At 41.5% G+C, this 20554-nt stretch overlaps 1 protein-coding gene across 10 annotated transcripts in view; it reads left to right on the top strand.

Moving 5' to 3' along the window:
* Positions 1–20554, top strand: part of SEMA5B (semaphorin 5B) — a 272778-nt gene that overhangs the window by 187327 nt on the left and 64897 nt on the right. For 9 of the 10 annotated variants that reach the window (XM_069021071.1, XM_069021072.1, XM_069021070.1 and 6 more), the window contains 5 exons: positions 2774–2836; positions 11990–12088; positions 12824–13037; positions 15617–15902; positions 20170–20305. In XM_069021071.1, the coding sequence (XP_068877172.1) occupies positions 2774–2836; positions 11990–12088; positions 12824–13037; positions 15617–15902; positions 20170–20305 (798 nt within the window). Of the gene's footprint in view, positions 1–2773; positions 2837–11989; positions 12089–12823; positions 13038–14334; positions 14389–15616; positions 15903–20169; positions 20306–20554 lie in introns of those variants that run through there. The other variant, XM_069021080.1, reaches the window with a different exon arrangement.

Raw genomic sequence — 20554 nt, 5'->3', positions numbered from 1 at the left:
TGAGAGGATACAGAGCACCAGCATCACACAGAGAGTTTGCACAGAGGAGACCAAGGCAACAGAGGTGACAAGGGTGGGACATTTTGACCTGAAAAGACAGCTGATCAGTCAAGTAAAGGAACCAAACAATGCTGGAGCGCTCATGTGAGAGCCCCAGGCTCAGAGGTCTGAGCCTAGCCAGGTCCAAACCACAGGCCATGGCCACAGATGTGTGTGGGCTCCTGGGAGTCCAGCACAAGGCCTTGTCTAGGCTGTAGGTCAGCAGACCTTGCAGTACAAATATTTAAGTGCACATTAGCTGCTTGGCTTTGCAATTATACTTTTATTATTGTCAAGATGTTCTGCTTTGCAGGGTCATGAATATTTTCTTTGAGTCACCAGAGGTCATTGGAGTTACTCAGCCCTCAAGCTAGCTCCTCCCTGTCCTAACAAAGACATGTGTGGGACTTGTAAAACATATTCTGGATTGCCATATTGCTTAATTATCCTCTTAGCTCTAATGAAGTGCACCCTGACTAATGGTGCAGTCACAAACAACATGTTGCTATAATTTGGGCCATCACCAAGATCTTCTTTATCACTAGACTCATCAAGGTAGTGCTTCAGAAGGCTGAAGGGCAATGTGCCTAATAAAAGAAAACGTTTAGACACATTAGAACATGGCTGGAGGAGAGCAGTGCTTTGACTGGAGCTATGTTTGCAACATGCCTGGAAATTCTGTGGTGCAGGTGTCTGGCAGGAAGAGCTGGGTGACCCCTGGGAGGCCAAATTCTTCTGTGTTGCATTGCTGCAATTCCAGATGACCTGGAGTATTTGCAGAGAAGCAGCATCAACTGCTGAAGCAACCAACGATTTTTATTTTCATTTTCTCCTGTCAAGCACTGTTAAGGTGAACTGGGACGTACAATGGAAACTTCTCTGTCTCTGGTTTTGAAATGGGAAGAAGGGCCTTCCAATAAGCAATCTCTTTTCTGAATATCATTCTCTCTTTTTTTTTTTTTAATTAAAATTGTCAAAACTTGATTGAAGGTACAAGGACACTCTAGTTTAATGAGCATGGGCTAGAGCTGGGATTGCAGATCAAAATGCTGCTGTGCAGTTGCTCTTCTGGTGTCAAGGGCCCCTGGTAGTCACCAGGCAAAATTCCTTGTTCTCCTATGATGGCTTACAATGTGAGCTCTGTCATCCAGCGACATTCCCTCTCAGGATATGACTGAATGATGCTTTTCAGCAAGGACTTATCCCAGCTCTCACAAAAACACTTCTGAGGCACAAGCTTTTGGCCTTCGCCATGGATTGGACTGCAGTACATGGGAGGTACTTCCCAAGTGGCTTCCAGGGAAAGACCTGTGCTCTTCCCTTCTCTCACCAGATCTTTGCCTGTGCTCGTAAAGTCTTTATTTCAAGCCAAATTGAATGGAATGCTCAGCTAATGGAGAGATGCCTTTTTTTTTTTTCCTTTTGGAATGAGATAGAAATATTGTTTCCCCAAATGTTGTATATAAATGCATTTCCTGGCTGGTTGCATTTCTTGTAGGTCTGAATGAGTGCCTTCATGGACCTGAGCTGGGAGTGGGAAAATTCATCCTCTCTTTTTAGTGGTTTCCCAACTTTCTCCTGCAAAAAACTGGATTTATCATGTATCAAGGGGACAATTTCCATGGCAGCCCAGGGTTTAAAAAGTATATTGGCTGCAGTGAGAAGTTCAAGAAGAGTTCAGATCCGGACCGAACTTTGAAGCTATTTCCTTTGTTGGTAATGGACTGAGGAAAATAAAAATAAAGAAAAACTGGCTCTGTTAGGGGAGCTTTGGATCTTTATCTGAACTTTGTGAGCCTGGCCTTTCCTATGTAACAGAGCTATTTTTCTGGTACTCAGAATGATGTATTATGTATAATATGGATATATATATGTATTTTCACCTCCAGCTAACAACACCTGGTTGAATTTGTTAGGACTATTTTTAAAAAGTGCTGAAGGGAGGAAAACTGGGGAGGGCACTGAATATTTTGGAATGTTGCTAAATATTTTAGATCTAAAAGTTCTCTCTAATGCAGCTTTTCTGGTCTTGACTTTTCTTGTGAAGGAAGGGGCTGTTCATTCTGAAGAAGTCAGAGGCAAATGGGGACCACACATGCTCTCAGCCCCCAGTCAATAGTGCCCTCAGCCCTAATGTGTTTTACTCTACCTCAGGACCTGACCCCACTTGTCTGGCATCACAAATCACCGTCAACCTTTCTCCCCTCTTTCCACCACTCTGGGTTTCACCTGTCAGCTCCCAGTTTTGATCCAGCTTGATTCATTCCAGGGTTATTTAAAAGGTGATAATCTTGGGGGTAAATTTAAGAAGACCAACAGATTTGTGCAGAACTGTTGGACTTTGCTGTAGGGAATTTTTCTTTCTGGTGATGAAAGCTGGGGGTTTATATAGCACTGTCCTCTTTAAAAAGAATGCGATGACTTGGTGTGTGGGGCTTATGTCTTGGACCTTCCAGCTGAATGATGATCAGAAGTTATATTTACATGTAAATTAAAGTCTGTCCTCTGTGAACATCCCAGTTGCCACTGCATCCCACTGCCTCTGGACTTCTCATCTATTTATCATTTGTGTGCTCTGTGAGCACAGTGGGAGTTAGATACATGTTTACTGTCACAATGCTGCTTTTAAATTGGGCTGTGTGAATTGGCTGGAGATACTTGCTTTTGTTTTGGGACTCTCCAGACATGGTGGTTGGTGGCATTCCTGCGTGACTTGTGCATTTTGGTTTTTCAGGCAACAGCATGGGGTTCAGATGAGGACACCAGGAGGTCCTGTCAAAGTAAAGGGAAAACAGAGGTAAGTTTTGCTTTGCTACAATGATGTTACGGGTAAATATATTTGCAACATGTGAAATCCACACAGAGAATGTCTGACACCAGTTCGAGCTTGCAAATTTGCAGCAGTTTAGCTCTCCTACCACATGTGTATAAGCACCACCAAGCAAGCCACTTCAAAGGCCCCCTGTCCAAGTTATTACACTTGCTCTGCATGAAATTGAAAGGTGATTTCACTGCTGGAGAGGACACAATTTGTAACACATCAGGGAGCAGAGTGGTGGCAAGCCAGGGGTAGCATCCTGCAGTGGGGTGTGAGGCCAGGAAGGTTGGCTTAGCCCAGGTCCTTAGCAATGAGCCACTGGCATTCAGCCCCATGGGATTCAATGCTTGCTTGCAGTTAGAGTTCATAGTTGTGTAATTCCCTGGAAGGTGTGGATTGAATCTGCTAGCACACTGCAGTCTCTTCAGGTTGAATGTCACAGAGCTGCTTCAGAGGCAGGTGCACTCTGTTAAACTGCAGTTTGAAGTAAGAATTACTTGAACTAGCACATGCTGTCCCAGAAGTCCAGAGTTTGCAGGCATTTCTGATTCAGCCGCAGGGCCTTTCCACTCTTCTTCTGAGAAGCTAAAACAAAGGCATCTATCTAAAAGCAGGAAATGTTTTTAATTTTCAAATGTGATATTTGTGCTCTTCAAAAATCTTCAGGCTTCAGCTGAACCCTCTGGTTGCTATTGTGCTTAATACAACACTGCAAAGAGCTCTCAGTCCAAACCAGAGGAGCTGGACAAGGGATAAGACAGGATAAGCAAAATCTTTGCTTAGACACGGACAATCAAGCAGAGAGTGATTGTGTGGCTGGCCCAAAATGCTAGAATCTGCCACATTCCAGTTTACTGCTTTAAACACAGGATTATCTGTTCTTCCATTGACAATAATTTTATATAATAAACTTTATGTGGTTACTGTATTAACTTGTTTATACATACACACAAAAAAAGCTAGCACATAGGCAACAATTTGCTTCATGTAGCTGTGGAGAACAGGAGTATGGGTATCCTAGAACATATGCTAGAGTTTCATGTAGAAACTACATTATGCAGGAAATCAACATGGAGGCAAAATGGATTGGGATGGGCAAACACCAAACATGGCCAGCAATGATAATAAGTAGGACAAAATTGAAAAACTCCAAAATCTAAGACATGAGGAATTTTTGAATTTATGGTTTTTGCACTTTAGATGTGCAAAGAAAGGCTTATCCTCTTTTCTTCCTTTGTAAAGTATGTAAGATTTAAGTTGTATCCTGTTGTTCATGAAGAATTTGAATTTGTAACCCAGAATTATTTTGTCAACCCCTGGATAAAGCCATGCATGTGACTGAACAAATTCTAGGGTAATTTCAAGCTATCTTTGTTACTGTTATGCCAAAAGTAACCAGTGATCTGAGTATCTTCACTGCTGCCTTCTCACACTGCAAAGGGTTTGCAAAAAAATTTCATGAGGATAATGCTCTGAACAGCTGAGTTTATGCTGATTATGAAACAGAGCTTGAAATCATTTGGTGGGTCCAGTGACCATGAGTGAAGTTTGGAGGAACAGTAATTAAACTGACTGTTAGGCACTTCTTGACATACTAATTATGGCAAACAAAGGTGTTGACTAAGAGTCTGACAAGAAGACAGGAAGGCACAAAGGCAGAAGGATTCTGCAGTAGCTAAGCAAACACTGATCTCCCAGGTCTGTATCTACTCTAACCTGTGTCTCCACAGCTGAGTCCCCCTATATATTCATTGTTAGTTATATTGCAGAGAAATGATTCAGCACCAGCTCAAAAATATCAGTCTAGGCAGCAATGAAGTGCCCTACTCCAGCTAAGTCCAGATCTGACCCAGCATCTCTGCCCTTGGCTGGGTAAATGCAGCAGGTGAGGGCAGCACTATTGTGAACATCCCTGATTCTGCTGTGAAATGGTGGTACAAGATGCAGAGCTCTGTCTCCCTCAGCTCTGCTTTGTCAAAACTTGACTAATGGCAGGTTTCTACCCAGCACAGATGATTTGATGATAAATATGTTATGGATTGTCAAGCACTTATATATGTGGTGATAGAGGCTAGAAATAAGGAGAACCTTTGGCTCTTACATTAATTCACAGTATAGTTTGCCTAAGTTATATGACTGGCACATTTTCCTTGCCCATTTAATGATGTATGTAGTTTAGGTGAAGCTTTCAAAACTGCCTCATGTATTAAAATGCCTTTTTTATTGTGCCTGGTGAGTATCTAAATAAGATTCTTCCTGCTGCTTAGGAACTCTCTTCCTAAAATGCTCAGAGCTGTACCCTACGAAAAATAAGAAACACAAGAATAAAAGCCAAAAATGCATATCACAGAAGTGTAATTATTATGGTATAGTAGTTACTTCAGATTTGAGTACCTATTGTCCAGAGAAAAGGCAGATGAAAAATCTGGGTCTCAGATCCAAGGTTAGAAGGTACCATTTTTTCTGACACCTCTGGCCATAAATTTCACCTCCTTATTCCTAAATGGAGCTCAGTACCTGAACTTGTCTGCTGTACTTTTTTTAAAAAGATGGAAAGTTTTGCTCTGAAGGCCTGAAGCAAATGTGCTGCCTGTGTTTTGCTGGTTTGTTCTAATGGCAGATAACCTTTCCTGTTAACATGTATTTTAATTTTGATTTGGATCTGGCTTCAGTTTTAAGTGGCTGGGTTTCATTCTGCCCTTCTCTGCTAGATTAAAGAGCCCTTTAGTTACAAATATTTATTGTTTACAGAGGCACTTATGTGCTCTTGTCAATGCAGCACTTAGGCTTTTTGATAAAGTAAAAAGATGAGTTCTACAAGCCTCTTTCTCTAAGTCATTTTTCTACTGCCCTTGAATACTTTTTGTCTGTTTTCTGCACACTCCAATTTTTCACTTGTATTCCCTTGTCAATCTCTCTAATGCCTGAGTGTGATTAAAACAGCCTTTCACCCTCCTCAGTTCATATACATGGTGGTTTTGTAAGCTCTTCTGCCGCAGGAGATCATGCAGAATTGCCTGGCCACTGTGACCACTAAATCCTTTTCATAGTTACTACTCTTGGGATGTAATCTCCATGCTTATACATAAAGCCCTTTTGTTCCTCTTTCTTTGATGCATAATATCATTAAAAAATGTATTTTATTTGTTGGGTCCACCTCACCAACCATCCTGGCACATATGACTATATATATACACAGTGAGGCACTGGCCTCACTGGTAGTTGCTACTTTTGCCATCTTTAGGGTAAATGTTTGTTAAGAAAAATGTTGATACTGGGCTGGTACCACCCCAGCTGCAGCTGCACTAGAACTGCATGTTTATGAGTGATTTCACTTCGAGGATTTTTTTCATCACAGTCATTTATCAGATTTTAATCACTTAATGTATAAGTTCCTGAACCTGATTTTAAAATTAACTCTCTGCAATAAATCATGCAGTATTAAAACAAACACCTCAAAAAAGTCTCTTTTATTGATGTTATTTTTATCAACTAAAACTTGTGGTTTCCTCAAAGAAGCATATATGCTTTGCTTGCCATGTCTCTGGAGAGCCATGCTGGCTTCCACAAGTAATCATTCTTATTTTTGCAGCATTTATAAAGTGTAGCATGACCAATATCTTTAAACTGTCCCCTGGAAAACATCCACATTATGGAGAGACCGTGCAGAGAACAAAGTCAGTGTTATGTTGCCTTTCTTTGTTTCTTCCAAATGAAATCATCCAGAGGTGATGATAAAATGAATGATGGATAGAGCAGAAGGGTAAGAGGTGTATTTAATTTCATTAGGAGTTGCTCAGCTCCTAGTTTGTAATTGGTTTGTCTCTGCATAACATTCCCCATCCACCACATCTAAGGAATTTTGTCTGACATGGAAAATTGTGGCTTTTTAAACATTAGAACTTTGGTCTTTCTTTTGTCTAAGCACCGAATTACTTGTTAACTTTCCAAAAGCAGCACACCATCATTTTAAACTGTGTAAAGAAACCATTTGTGAAAATGACAGTGAAAAATGGCAGCTCTTACGTTCTGCCCTAAGAGCCTTGTGTAGCCAGGAGGAAGATGATGCACTAATAACACTTCCGGAGCAAGACAGAAGTGAGAGAAATACCTGATAGGCATCCAGCTGGGCTGTCCCACTGCATTGCTAGTATAGCTTCTAAGCTTTTTTTTTAAGGTGTCGTGTTGCTGTCGATGCACAAGGTTACAGGGAAGTCCTAGCCCAAGGCTGCAATTCCACTGGAATGGAATTGGTGCATAGAAATTGCTGAGCTAATGGAGGAATCAGCTATTTCAGACCTGCCAGTGGCTCTGTGTCACACAGAGGATTCTTATCTGCTTATCTGGTGGAATTGGGAAACTCCACACCACTTAAGAATAATAGGCATCCAGGTAGGAGAGGCACCATAAAAATCTCCGGGGAAACAGAAATAACTGGGAGGCCATCAACTATTTTTATCCCCTTTGTACCTGTTCCTAGAGACCTGAACATACATTCCTATTACTTCTGCTAAGCTGTCAATGCAGAATCAGCCCCCAAATAAATTTGATTAGAAGTCTATTAAAGAACATTTGGCTGGAAAAATCATTAGCAATTCTCTTTGCTATCTGTTGCACTCAGAGGAGAAGGGTAGTTTGGTTGGGGCCTTGGCTTAAACTGAGTAACAGAATTGCTTGTCCAAAGAAATAAATACAGATATCTGAGAGTGTATCAATAGCAGTGCTCAAGAACAAGTTAGGTCTTGGTTGTTTTTTAATAAATTGGGATAAACTGCAGCAGATACACTAAATGTTTGCTGTACTCTAAAATGTCACTGAAGGGGTAACTTGGAGTTCTGCTGGCTGATTCTCTGAGCTCCAGGTTGTACTCCAGACTGTCAGACTGTCTGCAACAGCTATTTTTCTCATACAGTGTATAACTGTAAAATATATCAGTATGTGATGAAATAGTGTTAGCCTAAAAAAAATAATTAAAAATGAGATCTCTGACAACAGGGCTTGGGTAGTTTATTTAAGCTAGAAAGCCATTAAAGTAGTGTCTATATATAGCTATGCTTTCAAAGAAAAATGTATCTGTACAATGAGATTAAGGGTTTATAACATTTTAGAACTCTGGTGTTAAGAGATGACAGAATAAACAACTAAGAGGCATCTACAGCTGGCTTATTTGCAGAAACCTGAAACTTTTTGAATTTTACCTCAAATGGAAGCTGCAGGAGGTCAGCCCCTCCATTTGCTGATCTGTCCACATGAATGAAGGCAGTAACAGGACACCACTCTTGTTTCTCAGGTTTGAATTGTGCTTTCAAAGCAACTTGACATCTCTGTGAGCTTGAAGGAGACCTGGTCCTGTCCACAGTCATGGACATACAGCATTCACAGCCAGTGGGTGAACAGTAACTCTAAATGTGACCAAAAAACAAACAAGGATAGGCTTAAACTGGTGGCAGGAAGGGGCTTCAGTGCAGTTTGTTCTGACTGTGAGATCCTGTGGCCTGTAGTGTTGAGCATTAGAAGTCATGTCCTCTTCCTTTCTAGGAAAACAAGGATCATTGGACTAGAGAAAAGTGATACCTTCTAAATTTATGGCCCTATCTCAATAAAGGGACCGATACCAGGTAATTTTGAGGAAGGAGCAAGAACCTCAAAGTACATAACATGCAATTCGTAGGAAAATCAGAAATGTGCTTAATTCTCTGGCAGTGAGGCACAGGTTTTTATCAGCTCTGCCATATATTTAATAATAATCCTAACTAACATAACTGAGTTATTCTTATTAACCATATAAATATGCAGTCTTCCCCCTTTATTTAAAACCTTAATCTCTTGATCCCAGTAATATCTTCTGGTGATGAGATTTGCAGACTGATCATACACAGATTTAACTGTCTGCTCCATAATGTGAAAGCAGGATCCAAATATTGTCTTGTCTGGACAGAGGTGGGTTCAAACTTGCCAAATTTTCTGCTTATATTAAAGCCCATCTGAATTTTGCTTCCTGTGTGCAGAGTTTTCCAGCCACATGGAAGAAACTACATTAAATAGCTGCTATTTTCTGTAGGGGTTTGTGAGATCATTTTACTAACCAGTTGCCTCAGCTATGACTTGTTGCAGAGAGCACTGTATTGAATAACTTTTCAAAGCAAATCCAGGCTGGTTTAAAGAACACAGAGAGGAGGCTGTTCCTTGCTGTTTATTTTGAGAATGGGGTAGAAAGAGGATCTAATTAAATCTCCCAGACACCGTCTTGAGAAAAATCCTGCAAACTGGAGCATTTAAGTGGTTTTGTTTCTTCTTTGCTTTTGTTGGAGGCTTCATAGATAGATGTGACAGGTACAGCAATAAGAAACATGAGATGAGCACTGTATTCTGCTTTGGGCCAGGCAGGTTGGAGAGATGTGGTCTGGTAGTGAGACCTTTGTGTCTGTCCTCTAACTCAGTGTGTCACCACAGAGAGTTTAGCACCTGCATTGTTTTGATTCACCCAGCTTAGAGAGCAGGGCAGACAATGTACATCTGTTTCAGAACATTGCTTTAAGTGTATAAATTGCTTTGAGACCAGTGCTTGAAATGAGCACATTATCATTGCTCTTCCTCCAGGAACATGGAGTGCTGCTACCATCATCAGTGAGGCAGGTCTAGGGGAAATGCCTGCTCAGTTAATTCACAGGAACAACTACAGGTGGACATGGCCCACACCAAACAGCATTGTTTTTAAGCAGTAAAAATGGAGTAAAAGTATGCAACAGATCCATCACTGCCAGTCGACTGCAGTAATGACCTTCCAGAGAAATTCTTTTTGTGTGCTATCTTCTCAGCTGGGAAGATTTTAACAGAAATTGATGTTTGTTAATCTGTAATACAGTTCTGTGCAAATAAAGGGAATTCTCCAAATTAGGATTTTAGATTTTGGCTGGACAGGGCTTTAGTTAGGATTACTTTGTACTAGCTAGGCAGGAAAAGATCCAACAATATAACTGGTCTTAGCTGGTTTAGGACAGAAGCTGTGCTCAGACCTTGCACAAAGAGAATGGTGGCAGTGGAGGGGGAGCAGATGGGTACTCTCTTACTGTGTGAAATTTGAGTACAGAATGGCATTCTAGGTTAGATGGCAATCAATCATATTCTGAAAACAAAACTCTGTTGGGAGACGACCTAATACTATTTTTTAACAGCATTCGCTTGAGAAATTTTAGTACTTTGCAGTCAAATATATAGTGGTCCTAAAATTATGTGGGATTGAATAACTGTACTCTACAGAAAGAGGAATTACCTTACCCAGTCATGAAATGCAGACATCTCTAGGCAGGGAGGAGCTGACAGAACTCCCAGCACCATGCAGCAATGGCAGGAGAGGGCAGAGAGGCTGGCAAGCCCTTTGTCTTGTTAAGGGAAGCAGTGAGACCACTATTCTCAACTCACAGAAGGTGGCACAGTGCTTCTCAAAGTCCTGTTTGATAGACTGATGCACCATCACCATGACTGATCTGCTTCTGAAATAAAGAGTTGAATCAGCTATGAATCTAAGCTCTCAGTTTCTGGGCAGCAGGAATCTGAATTGGGTATCTGATTCCTGCTGCCCCTCAAGACTAGCAGCACCTGCTCTGTGGCACTCTGTAGCCTCTCTCCAGGCTGGGCAAGTGCTCCTGGGCTGGCTCTGTGCCATTCAAAAGCAAGGATCACATATCATGCCCATGCAGTTGCCATCTGTTGCTAACACTGGCAGGTTTCTACGTTGAATCCTTTCCGTACAGCAAATGAAATAAGATAGTGTGCAATCCAGCTAAGCAAGCCCCTTCCTTTTCAGATGATAGGGGGTGTTTTTACACTGCTGAGTCTTGAAAATAAAGTCTTCAGGGAAATGATCAACAGCGTGGAGTGCTGTGAGATGGGAGCTTGCAGAATAATTGCTGCTCACAGGAGGGAGAAGTGGTGTTTGCAGCTGTAGGCTCAACTTAGTGGCAAATGATGATCTATTGGAGGGAAGAAAGCAAAGCAGCCAGGGTAACCCAGATGAGGTTGCTATTTTCTAACAAGTTTCCTTTTCTGTTTCTGGTATAACACAATAGACTTTCTTCCCCTGGAGCCCAGTGGGTGCCAGTCATTGTTCATATCCTCTCCTCTGAGGTGGCCCAGGCCAGGCAGGCTGGTGCACATGGCTCATTGGGGCTCTTTGGGCAGGTGGTTCTGGAGCCTCTTGCACTGCCTCTGGGAATTGCACACTAGTCTCTCACCTCCCTTTTCCTGTGTGTATTGTTAGAAAGTTCCTGCCTTATGTGGCCTCTTCCTCCTCTGCTGCTTAACTCCAGGGGATGCTCAATTAGCCTGATCTGCGCTCCACAGGTCTCTGGATATGAGGCACTGGGGAGAAAGAGAGACCATGGCTTGCTCTAACAACAGAAGGTGATTTTCTGAAAAAAAGGCAACTGCAGCCTTGCGCTGCCACCCCAGCACAGCGTGGGACAGCAGGATCCCCACACCTTTGGGGACTGCCATGTGAAGGGAGTTGCTTATAGGTACCAGCAAGTGGTCAAGCAACTGAGACCGGGAATCTGCTGTTTCTCACTGGCCTGGCCTGAAAGAGAAACTCTTTCTACCATGGAAAATCCTGAGCACACAATCCTCTGGGAGGCAGGAAGTAACAGCTTGTTCAAGCACGAGGTTCTCCTGACCAGTCTGGTCTATTAAAGAGAAGTTCCTGCTGTTTTCCTGCTGGCACTGGTTTGAATTATAGTGCAGACAGACCTGCTATCCTTCACTGGAATTTGTGTCTGGGTAATGTTTTCAAAGCTGCAGCATTACTGGGAAAATAGGTCAGAAGTATCATCATGGAAAGAGGGAGAATCTCTCCTCCAATCTAAGCAGAGCACAGAAAGAGGCACTTGTAGCTATGACAGAATCAACCTGATGGATAACATCCTACCCCAGGACTGTGCAGGGCTATGGTTAGAGAACCAGCAAATTGGGCTAGCTCACTTAGACTGCTGGCTCCCTACAGCTGTGCACTGCTTGAGGCAACAAACCTCAGCCCAAGTTAGAGCCAAGGAAGGTGCATTCCTGCTGCAATACAGGTATTTTTTAAATGTAATAAAATTTTCAAACGTCCTTTGTCTCTGTCTTGTGTCCCTATAGGAAGAGTGCCAGAACTATGTTCGAGTGCTGATTGTTTATGGCAAGAAGGTCTTTACCTGTGGTACCAATGCCTTTTCACCTGTGTGTTCCAGTCGACAGGTCTGTTTTAGCTCTGTTACAGTGATGGAGAGGGTTGGATGCATGCTCTGGGAAAGGCCAGTCATTTGGCAGGCTATCATGGGTGCACAAAATATGTTCTAAATGTAGCTGACTGAAATTATTTTGGTTTTCTTCTTTGGGCTACTGTGGGGCAATGAGTGCATCTGCAGTTGGGGAGCAAAAAGTTCATGTTATGGGTGAGTTGGGTCTGGACAAAGTGCTGCTCGTGTAAATCTTGGGTATGGCGCTGAAAATGGGGAATGTAGACAAGCTTAGCTGTGAGTACCTCCTGAGCTGAATACCTTAAAGTTTCTTTAAAATAAATGGCAAAACTCCCTTTGGATTCAAGAGAGGCAGGAGCAGGTCCAGCGAAATGTTTATTTGTATGTTCTTTTAAGGCCAGTATGTATTTAGGAGGTGTCTACAGGAGATTGAAAACCTGTGCCTGCACCAGGAGCACCTGATTACACCAAGCGGGTTTGGGCTTTACTGGCTGGGGAATTACCCTTTGTACAAAGCAGTAGGATCAGTGAGGCTCAGACACAACTTCATACATTGGCAAACGATGGATGTAAAGATCAATTTTCAGTCATCACTAAGATTACATTCTCATAGCTACCTGATTTTTAAAAATCAGGGATTTGCTAGTAGGTCCTCATGGGCAAACAAAATTCTCTATACCAGTAAGAAAGTCAGATGCTCTTTAAATTTTCTTCTCTCTCCTTTTAAATACAGGTAGGAAATCTCAGCAAAATCATTGACAGAATTAATGGAGTGGCTCGGTGCCCATACGACCCTCGGCATAACTCGACAGCTGTGATTACATCACGAGGAGAACTCTATGCTGCAACTGTGATTGATTTTTCTGGACGGGATCCTGCTATTTACCGCAGCCTTGGAAATGTTCCCCCACTTAGGACAGCACAATACAACTCCAAATGGCTCAATGGTAAAGTCATGTGGGTCACATCTGAGCAAGAGATATATTAAAGTCAGCTTGACAGGCTTGTAAATCTTTCTCTCTCTTTTCATATTGAGATCCAGAGTTATGATGGGGAAAGGCTTCCGGAGCAATAATCAATGCAGCTTAGAAGACATTTAAAAAGAGCCTGGAAGTATATCAGAGAAGTTGATTTAGAATAGAGAAAGTGGGTCTTAGAGGCTACTTAACATATATATGGGTCTCTGTCTTGTGAGATGACCAAATACATCATTTTAACAAGAAAACCACTCAAAGATTTGAAGATCAAAACCAACTTAAAGCATCATATTGTTGACCCAATTCTGCAGAGTGATAGGCACTCTTTACTTCCACTGACTCAGCTGAAGATGCCTGGTTTCAGTGCAAGATCACGCCAAAAATGAGAAATTTCACAGCACATTATGTTCCATGTGAATCCATGGCGATGTGGATTTATAGTTATTAAAAGCAGCTCTTACACCAGTGTGATAATGCCCTGCATCAAGCAAGCTATAGAATTTCAACCAGTAATCCCTGCACTGAGTCCACACCTTCTGACTGGGGCAAAGCACTTCTTGTCTGAGCAGACTGTAGTGATGGATACCCCAGTACTCCCCCCATCTCCTTTTACCCAGGTAAATTGATCAGATATTTGAAATCTTTCTATTAGATTTCAGGACATTTCAATTAAAGATAAGAGCAGTGGGACTGTGCACTCTCTGGAGCTTAATAAGACTGAATTAGGCTTCTGCAGGCATACTGAAGTCAGTATGGAGACCTGGAGTTTAAGGAAAAGGATGTCTTCCAGAAGGACTGAGAATTAGGACTAAGAAGCATCATAGCCCATATACACTCATTGGAAACATGTTCCTCTTGTTTGTGCATGAATGCAAGATTCAGAAGGAAGCCACATTGGAACAGGGGAGTTTAAGGAAGACAATCAGTAACTGAAGTTCTCGTATGTGACTGGAAAAACTAATGTGACTCTTGGATTTATAACTTTGTGCAGCATTGGTGACATCGGAGTAATTTTGTCCTGTTCTGGCCACTTTTCAACAAGAAACAGAAAACCTGAAGGTGATTCAGAGAAAAGCCATGCAGTGATTTGAAACTTGGAAAGCCTGCCTCACAGTGAGAGACTTAAGGAGCTCGATTTATTTATCTTTCTGAAAAGGAGATAAAAGGTGTTTTGTTCACGATATGGAAGTACTTACATCAAGAGAAGATTTTGGAAAGGATAAAGTTCTTTAATCCAGCAGACAAGTCATGACGAGAACCTGTGATTGGAAGATGAAACCAGATAATACCAAATGGGAAAAGAAGTACAGGTGGCAGCTGGGTCAGTCTTCAGTCATTTGAACAAGTCACTGAGGAAAGTGATGGCTGTAAAGCCATGTGACATTATCCAGTAAGATCAGATCGCCTTCGAAAGATGGGGTCTAACTCACCTGTTAGTTAGAGGATCTGATGGTGGAATTACAGGGTGAAATTCTCTGATTTGTGTTAGACAGAAGGTCAGACTGGGGGTCACAATGGTCCCTTTAAGGTTCATGGTTAGTTTGAAGGAGAAAGTTTGACAGGAGATGATTTGCAATGTCCTTCCCTCCATACCATCATCTGCCTCCCAAACTTGGCTTGCAGCATCAGTAGCCTGCCTTTCTCTGTTCTTCTTTCCCTCCTGGGCTGCAGCTTTAAAGGAATTCTGTACTTTTCTTTTTTCTTCTTCCTTTGAGCACTACTCAGAAATGAACATTTTAAAAACACCCTATAAAACCAACAGGTTTGGGGAAGGGTTTTTGTTTGTTTGTTTGTTTGTTTCGTCAAATATTATTCATTGGCCAATCTTTACCAAAGAAACTTCTAGGATAAAAGACTATACACTTTAAAGCTTTGTTATATACCCAGTTAAAATATTTACTGCTAAACCTACTAAATTTCAGGTTCATTTCAATTCTTGTGAAAATAATAACAAAAATTCTAGGAGAAAAAGCATTAAGGAGAGCGTGTTTCACTAGTGTCAGTCTCTGGCATGGTTTTGTTTTACGGACATAAGATAATCTTTTGTGCCTAGAAACTGGGAAGGTTTCATGATAAAAGCCAGATGTGACAGTGCTGGGAGAGTAGCTTGAATGTTTCAGCGCAGCTGTGTGGGGAATCGGGCGGATGCACGCAGCATATTTAACACATCATAAGGTCCACTTCAGAAGTGAATAGGTGAAGCAGCCCAGTGGGAAGGCTTTATCTTGTAAAATGAGTATAGGTACAGAGAAAGTCCTGCATATGCAAAGTGTTGAACTCTGCTTTCACTGAAATCAGTAGCAGCTTTGCCAATAAAGTGGGGGGAAAATGGGGCCTTTCCAAGATCTGAAAAAGGGTACTAGAGCTATATCCTCATATATCATTATTCCCATCTACTGTTTTTATGTCCTCTGCTGACTCCAAACTCCCTGTGGTCCCAGCTTTGACAGGCTGCATAAATGGAGCTGGCAGCGCAATGCACTGAGCGAGTCAGTGAGCATGGATTGATTTCTAACCTATATAAATCTCTTCAAATGTTTGTTTTTCAGAGCCTAACTTTATTGCTGCCTATGACATCGGCTTGTTCACCTACTTCTTCTTCCGTGAGAACGCGGTGGAACATGACTGTGGGAAAACAGTGTATTCTCGTGTGGCAAGGGTTTGCAAAAATGATATTGGAGGGAGATTTTTGCTGGAGGACACATGGACAACCTTCATGAAGGCCAGACTGAACTGCTCCCGTGCTGGAGAAATCCCTTTCTATTACAATGAATTGCAAAGCACCTTCTACCTTCCCGAGCAAGATCTGATCTATGGTGTCTTCACTACCAATGTGTAAGTTGCACTGGCTTTACTGCCCTTCCTCTACCCCCAGCAGTCTGAGACTGACAATGTATTGATTTCTTAAGCAGTCTGAGCAATCATTTTAGAGAGATCGTTTGGTTAATGTGAAAGAACAGATAGGTCTGTGTTATCCATCATGACAACATAGCCTCTAGGACAGTGTTTTTAATCCATGGTTCACAGATTGCTGGAGTCTGTAAAAGCTGACTGTTCAGTTTTAGGGTAACTTAATTTGATACAAACCTGGGCAGTGACAGACTTCAGACTTTTTGTAGGGACAGTGCAACTTTTATAGTTTGGAGAGATGATCTAAAAATGACCCAAAAGAAACACATTAATTTCCAGCCAGGCTAATTGCCTGGACAATCTGACACAATTGTGTGAACACTGGAGCTGGCCCATGAGATGGACAGGTGCTCACGCTTGGGAGAGAAGGGCTGGAAAGAAGAATGAGGCAGATGGGATCACAACAGACTAGATTGAAATCAACATCTATTTCAGTTGAACAACACTATAATAGCAAGGTCATGAGGACAACAAGGCATTTAGCATTTCCAAGGTGGGGGGGCTTTACCTCTGCCACAGTCTGTTTGAGGTCCACAAATCAAAAGCAGCCTTGGAGCTCTGAGGGGAAGGTATGATTTCTGATACTTCATAATCACCTCTTCTTGGCTTGATATTGAAAAACTTGTAATTGGAATGATTTAGTGTAGCTGTGAAAGCAGAAAGGAGAAGAGGAGTTAATTAAAAAATATATTGAAAAACTCATAATGTATATTTTTAAGTCAGGAAAACTCAAATAACTTCTTCTCTGATGCCTCAGGCTAGGATGATAAGTTTCAAGCTATAACCAGTCTGCATGGTATTGAGTTTCAATAATACATGTTCTCCAGGGGGGTGTTAGCCTGACGTGTAAACTAGAGAATGAAAATCTGAGTAGTTACTACATATGGCAAATGCTCCAAGTGCCTTCCTCATGCTGGGCAGCCAACTTCTTGGGGGTTTTTGTGTGCAGTGCTGTACTGTCCAATATGAATAAGGGGCTGTTCCCAGGGAGCCCACAGAAAACCAAAGCAGTGAAGCCCTGCTGAAGTACAAACGCTCCTGTTTTGGTGTGTTACCTGCTGGTGTGACAGGGCTTGAATTTCAGCCCTTGAAGTCACAAAGCATCAACCCCAACTTCTTGAGCTAAAGCGCTCTTGGGAGCCTCACTGTGAGTCAACAGATCCTGAATGTTCTTCCCCCTCTGTAAATTCCAAGAAATAGGTAAGTGTTTGGCCACCCTCATCCATCTTCCATGTTTTGTTTCTCTTCCACCATTGCCAATGTCAGTCAAAAGTGAGCCAGCAAAGAAGCAACTAGAAAAAATAAACATGATTGAGCACTGCATCTTGACTGTGGACTTGGGGAAGATCTGTCCTCAGACTGAAAGGCACATGAGTCATTCTCTAAAAACATTTAGAAGATATTAGCCAAACTTCCGGAACATTAAAAGGAAATCTGGCTACTGCTTTGGGCACTTGAGCTGACCGTTGTTTTCTTTTTTTTTTTGGAGTTGGAGAGGACTTCTGTGCCCATAGTGATAATGTTTTGTCTATCCATTTGTCCATTTATCCAGCCAAGAATGGAAGCTGGAAATGAGAAAATTATTAATAACTGTATTTTATTTATCAAATTGGGGATGTTTTTGGACATGGGGGAGGCATAGACTAGCTCTGGCTGGAGCAGTTCTCTTCTGCTGTGTCCATCTCCCAAGTTTAGCATGAGATGTGATAAGTGTTATGATAAGTGTTACCTGTCTCCTCTGGGTACACTTGAGTCATTCTTTGTACGTCAGGGATGTAGGATCTCTCTTGTATCTTCTGAAGACAATATAATATGCAATGCTTGTGTAATTGAAGAAATTAGTAATTGATAATAGCTGAAGTTAGATCAAATAGCATTTTGGGTCTACAACATGGTGTTCTTTTAAAAGTTCAAAGAGAAAATGTTCCAATTTGTCATCCGACTGGAGAAATAATGGTAATTATTCTTTTAACTTTCACTGGGACTTATATCATGGTGCATGAGCTCTGCATACCAAAGAGGGTTAATTTATGCACCAGTCTGAGTTTCTTTGTGATAAAATGCCAATGCAACACAAAGCTATGATTTGTTGTTGTTGTTCTTATTTACAGGTATTTTTTACTTTGGAAGGTTCATGTTTAATGAATTTAGGGTCATCTTATAACAAAGGGGAATTAGTGGTTGTGGTAACACCCACGTACAGATTTATTGCTTCATGTTATGTTATACCCAGCTGAATCAGTGGGAAAGAGAGCTTTTAGGGGAAGCTGCTGATGAAATATTTAAGATGTTTTTATTAAAGTTTTTCTGGGAGTTAATAGAGACAGTATTAAAACCTCTTTGAACTTAACCCATTCTTTATACCGGCTAGTTAGTCACAGGAGATAGGAGGTGGGAATAAAGGAAGTTGCACTTCACACCAAAACAGAGGGGCCAGCTGTACCAGCTGATGTCACTGGCTTGAGACTGGGATCAAACTTTTCATAAGGAGGGATGGGAAATATGCCAGGCCACAGATGGAAAGGAAAATGGTCCACAGATTTAATGGAAAACCTCTTTCCTTTTTCCTTTCCAGCAAAGAGAAAAGGCTAAACTATGAAGTCCTTAGCAGGGTCCTAAAAATATCCTTTTTTTTTTTTTCTAAGTATTTTCATTAGACTAGTGGAATTTTATTCTTTCTTTTCCTTTTTCATTTTCTTCCTCATTGTCTTTTTTTTCCTGTGTGTGCCTCAAGGCATTTACTTGTCATCCATCATTAGGTTTGTCTTAAGAGCTGCTGTCTGCGAGCATGCACTGCGTCAGCGGTGTTCAGACAAAAGTGGAGAAAGGTTTGCCTGGTGTTGCTTTGACATGTTCAAAGTGAACTACTCCATCATTCTGGGGATGGAAGGGGCAGGAGGGAGCAGAGAATGGGAAGGCAAAGCAGGAAGTTCTTCCTGATGTTGTATTGCTAGGAAGAAATATGCTGTGAAAGAATCTGTTATTCTGCTTTCCAGCCTGGAAGGGTGAAGAAAGGCTTTTTTTGTGTGTGCAAGAGAGTGTAATTATTGGTTTAGTTAAAAAAAAAAAAAGTGTTCTTTTCAGGGAATTCAAATTGCTTTAATTAGCAGAAAGATACATACAGCAGAGCTTGGGTTATTTAAAAGGCACCGTGACAAATCAGTCTCTCATGCTGCCCCTATTTTTAGTTTTATTTTGGTATCTTTTTATCTAAACCTTGTAGTTTTCCTAAAAAAACAAAAAATAAAAATAAAAAAAAGGGGGGAGAACTGGGAGCAGGTTTGAATTCCAGGTCATCACTTATCAATGTCCCCCTGGGTCAGTTTTGTTGAGGTCACCATCTAGGAAGTGCCCTCCAGCCCTCTTGAGGCAGGACAGGAGGAGATGAGCTTGCTCAGGATCCTGCAGAAATGGGTCCTCCAGGACTGAAAAGGAACAGCAAAGGCCAACTGATCTGTGTGCAGTCTGACTGGGCAGCAGAGCATCCCTAGAACACATTCCTTTCCAAAGAGTCCTTCATAGAGCAGCATCTCCCTCGCTGTGCCTCCTCTGGCTGAGTGTACATGAACAGTCTGCCCCAGACAGGTCCTGTTCCCAGCTGGGAGCACACAGAAGTGAACTGTGGTCATTGAAAACAGAGGTTTCCATGAATTAGCAAGACCTTTTGCATGCTGAGCTGCTGTCAGAACCAGCTGGTTTGTCACTGTCACCTTTTCCCTTCCACTGCATGTATATATATATAAAATATTAGGTGATATATTTTATAGCTGAAGATTTCAGGAACCTGCAGAAACAGAATTTCACCTTGAGAAACACCAAGAGATTAAAAATTAGATTGTTTGTAATCAATAAAGGTAGACGGGTTGTTAAAAAAATAAAAATAAAACCAGACTCAAATAATCCATGCAAATTAAACCGTATTCACCTTTCTTGTCAGAACTGCTTCCATGGCCCTTAAATCTCTGACATTTTAAAACCAAACTTGAAATTCATTCTCAAAATTGTCATGCAAGTCATCTGCATTTTACAGTTTATTTATTTATTTATTAATACTCCCAGTGAGATTGGTATCACTGTACATCTACCTAGCAATTTACATGTATTTTATTTGAGTGGAGTTTGATGTCTGTTATGATGAAAATGTCAATGTTCTAATGATTAAATTGATTTCTTTTACCCTCCCCTTTTCCAGAAACAGCATAGCTGCCTCAGCAGTGTGTGCCTTCAATCTGAGTGCCATTACTCAGGCATTTAATGGCCCTTTCCGTTACCAAGAAAACCCAAGATCAGCCTGGCTGCCAACATTAAACCCCATCCCGAATTTCCAGGTACTGCTGTTGCCCTTCAGTTTACTGCAGTCCCTTTTACATTTTGTCACTTCAGTGGGTTGATTTGTGTGGGGCTCATTTCTCCAGGTGGACCCATGGTACAGATAAATTGTATTTCTCCACATTTATGAGTGTTTTAGTCTGTGGAACTCCTTGCCACAGAATTCATGGCAAAAATTGAATGGTTTAAGGAATAATAAGAATGTTCTGGTTTTTTATAATGATGAATAATTTAAATCTCTGTTGCAC

The sequence above is a fragment of the Aphelocoma coerulescens genome, chromosome 7 (assembly GCF_041296385.1).
Source record: "Aphelocoma coerulescens isolate FSJ_1873_10779 chromosome 7, UR_Acoe_1.0, whole genome shotgun sequence".
NCBI lineage: Eukaryota > Metazoa > Chordata > Aves > Passeriformes > Corvidae > Aphelocoma > Aphelocoma coerulescens.
Note: the sequence above shows the minus strand (reverse complement) of the source record. Positions and strands in the feature narration are given on the sequence as shown.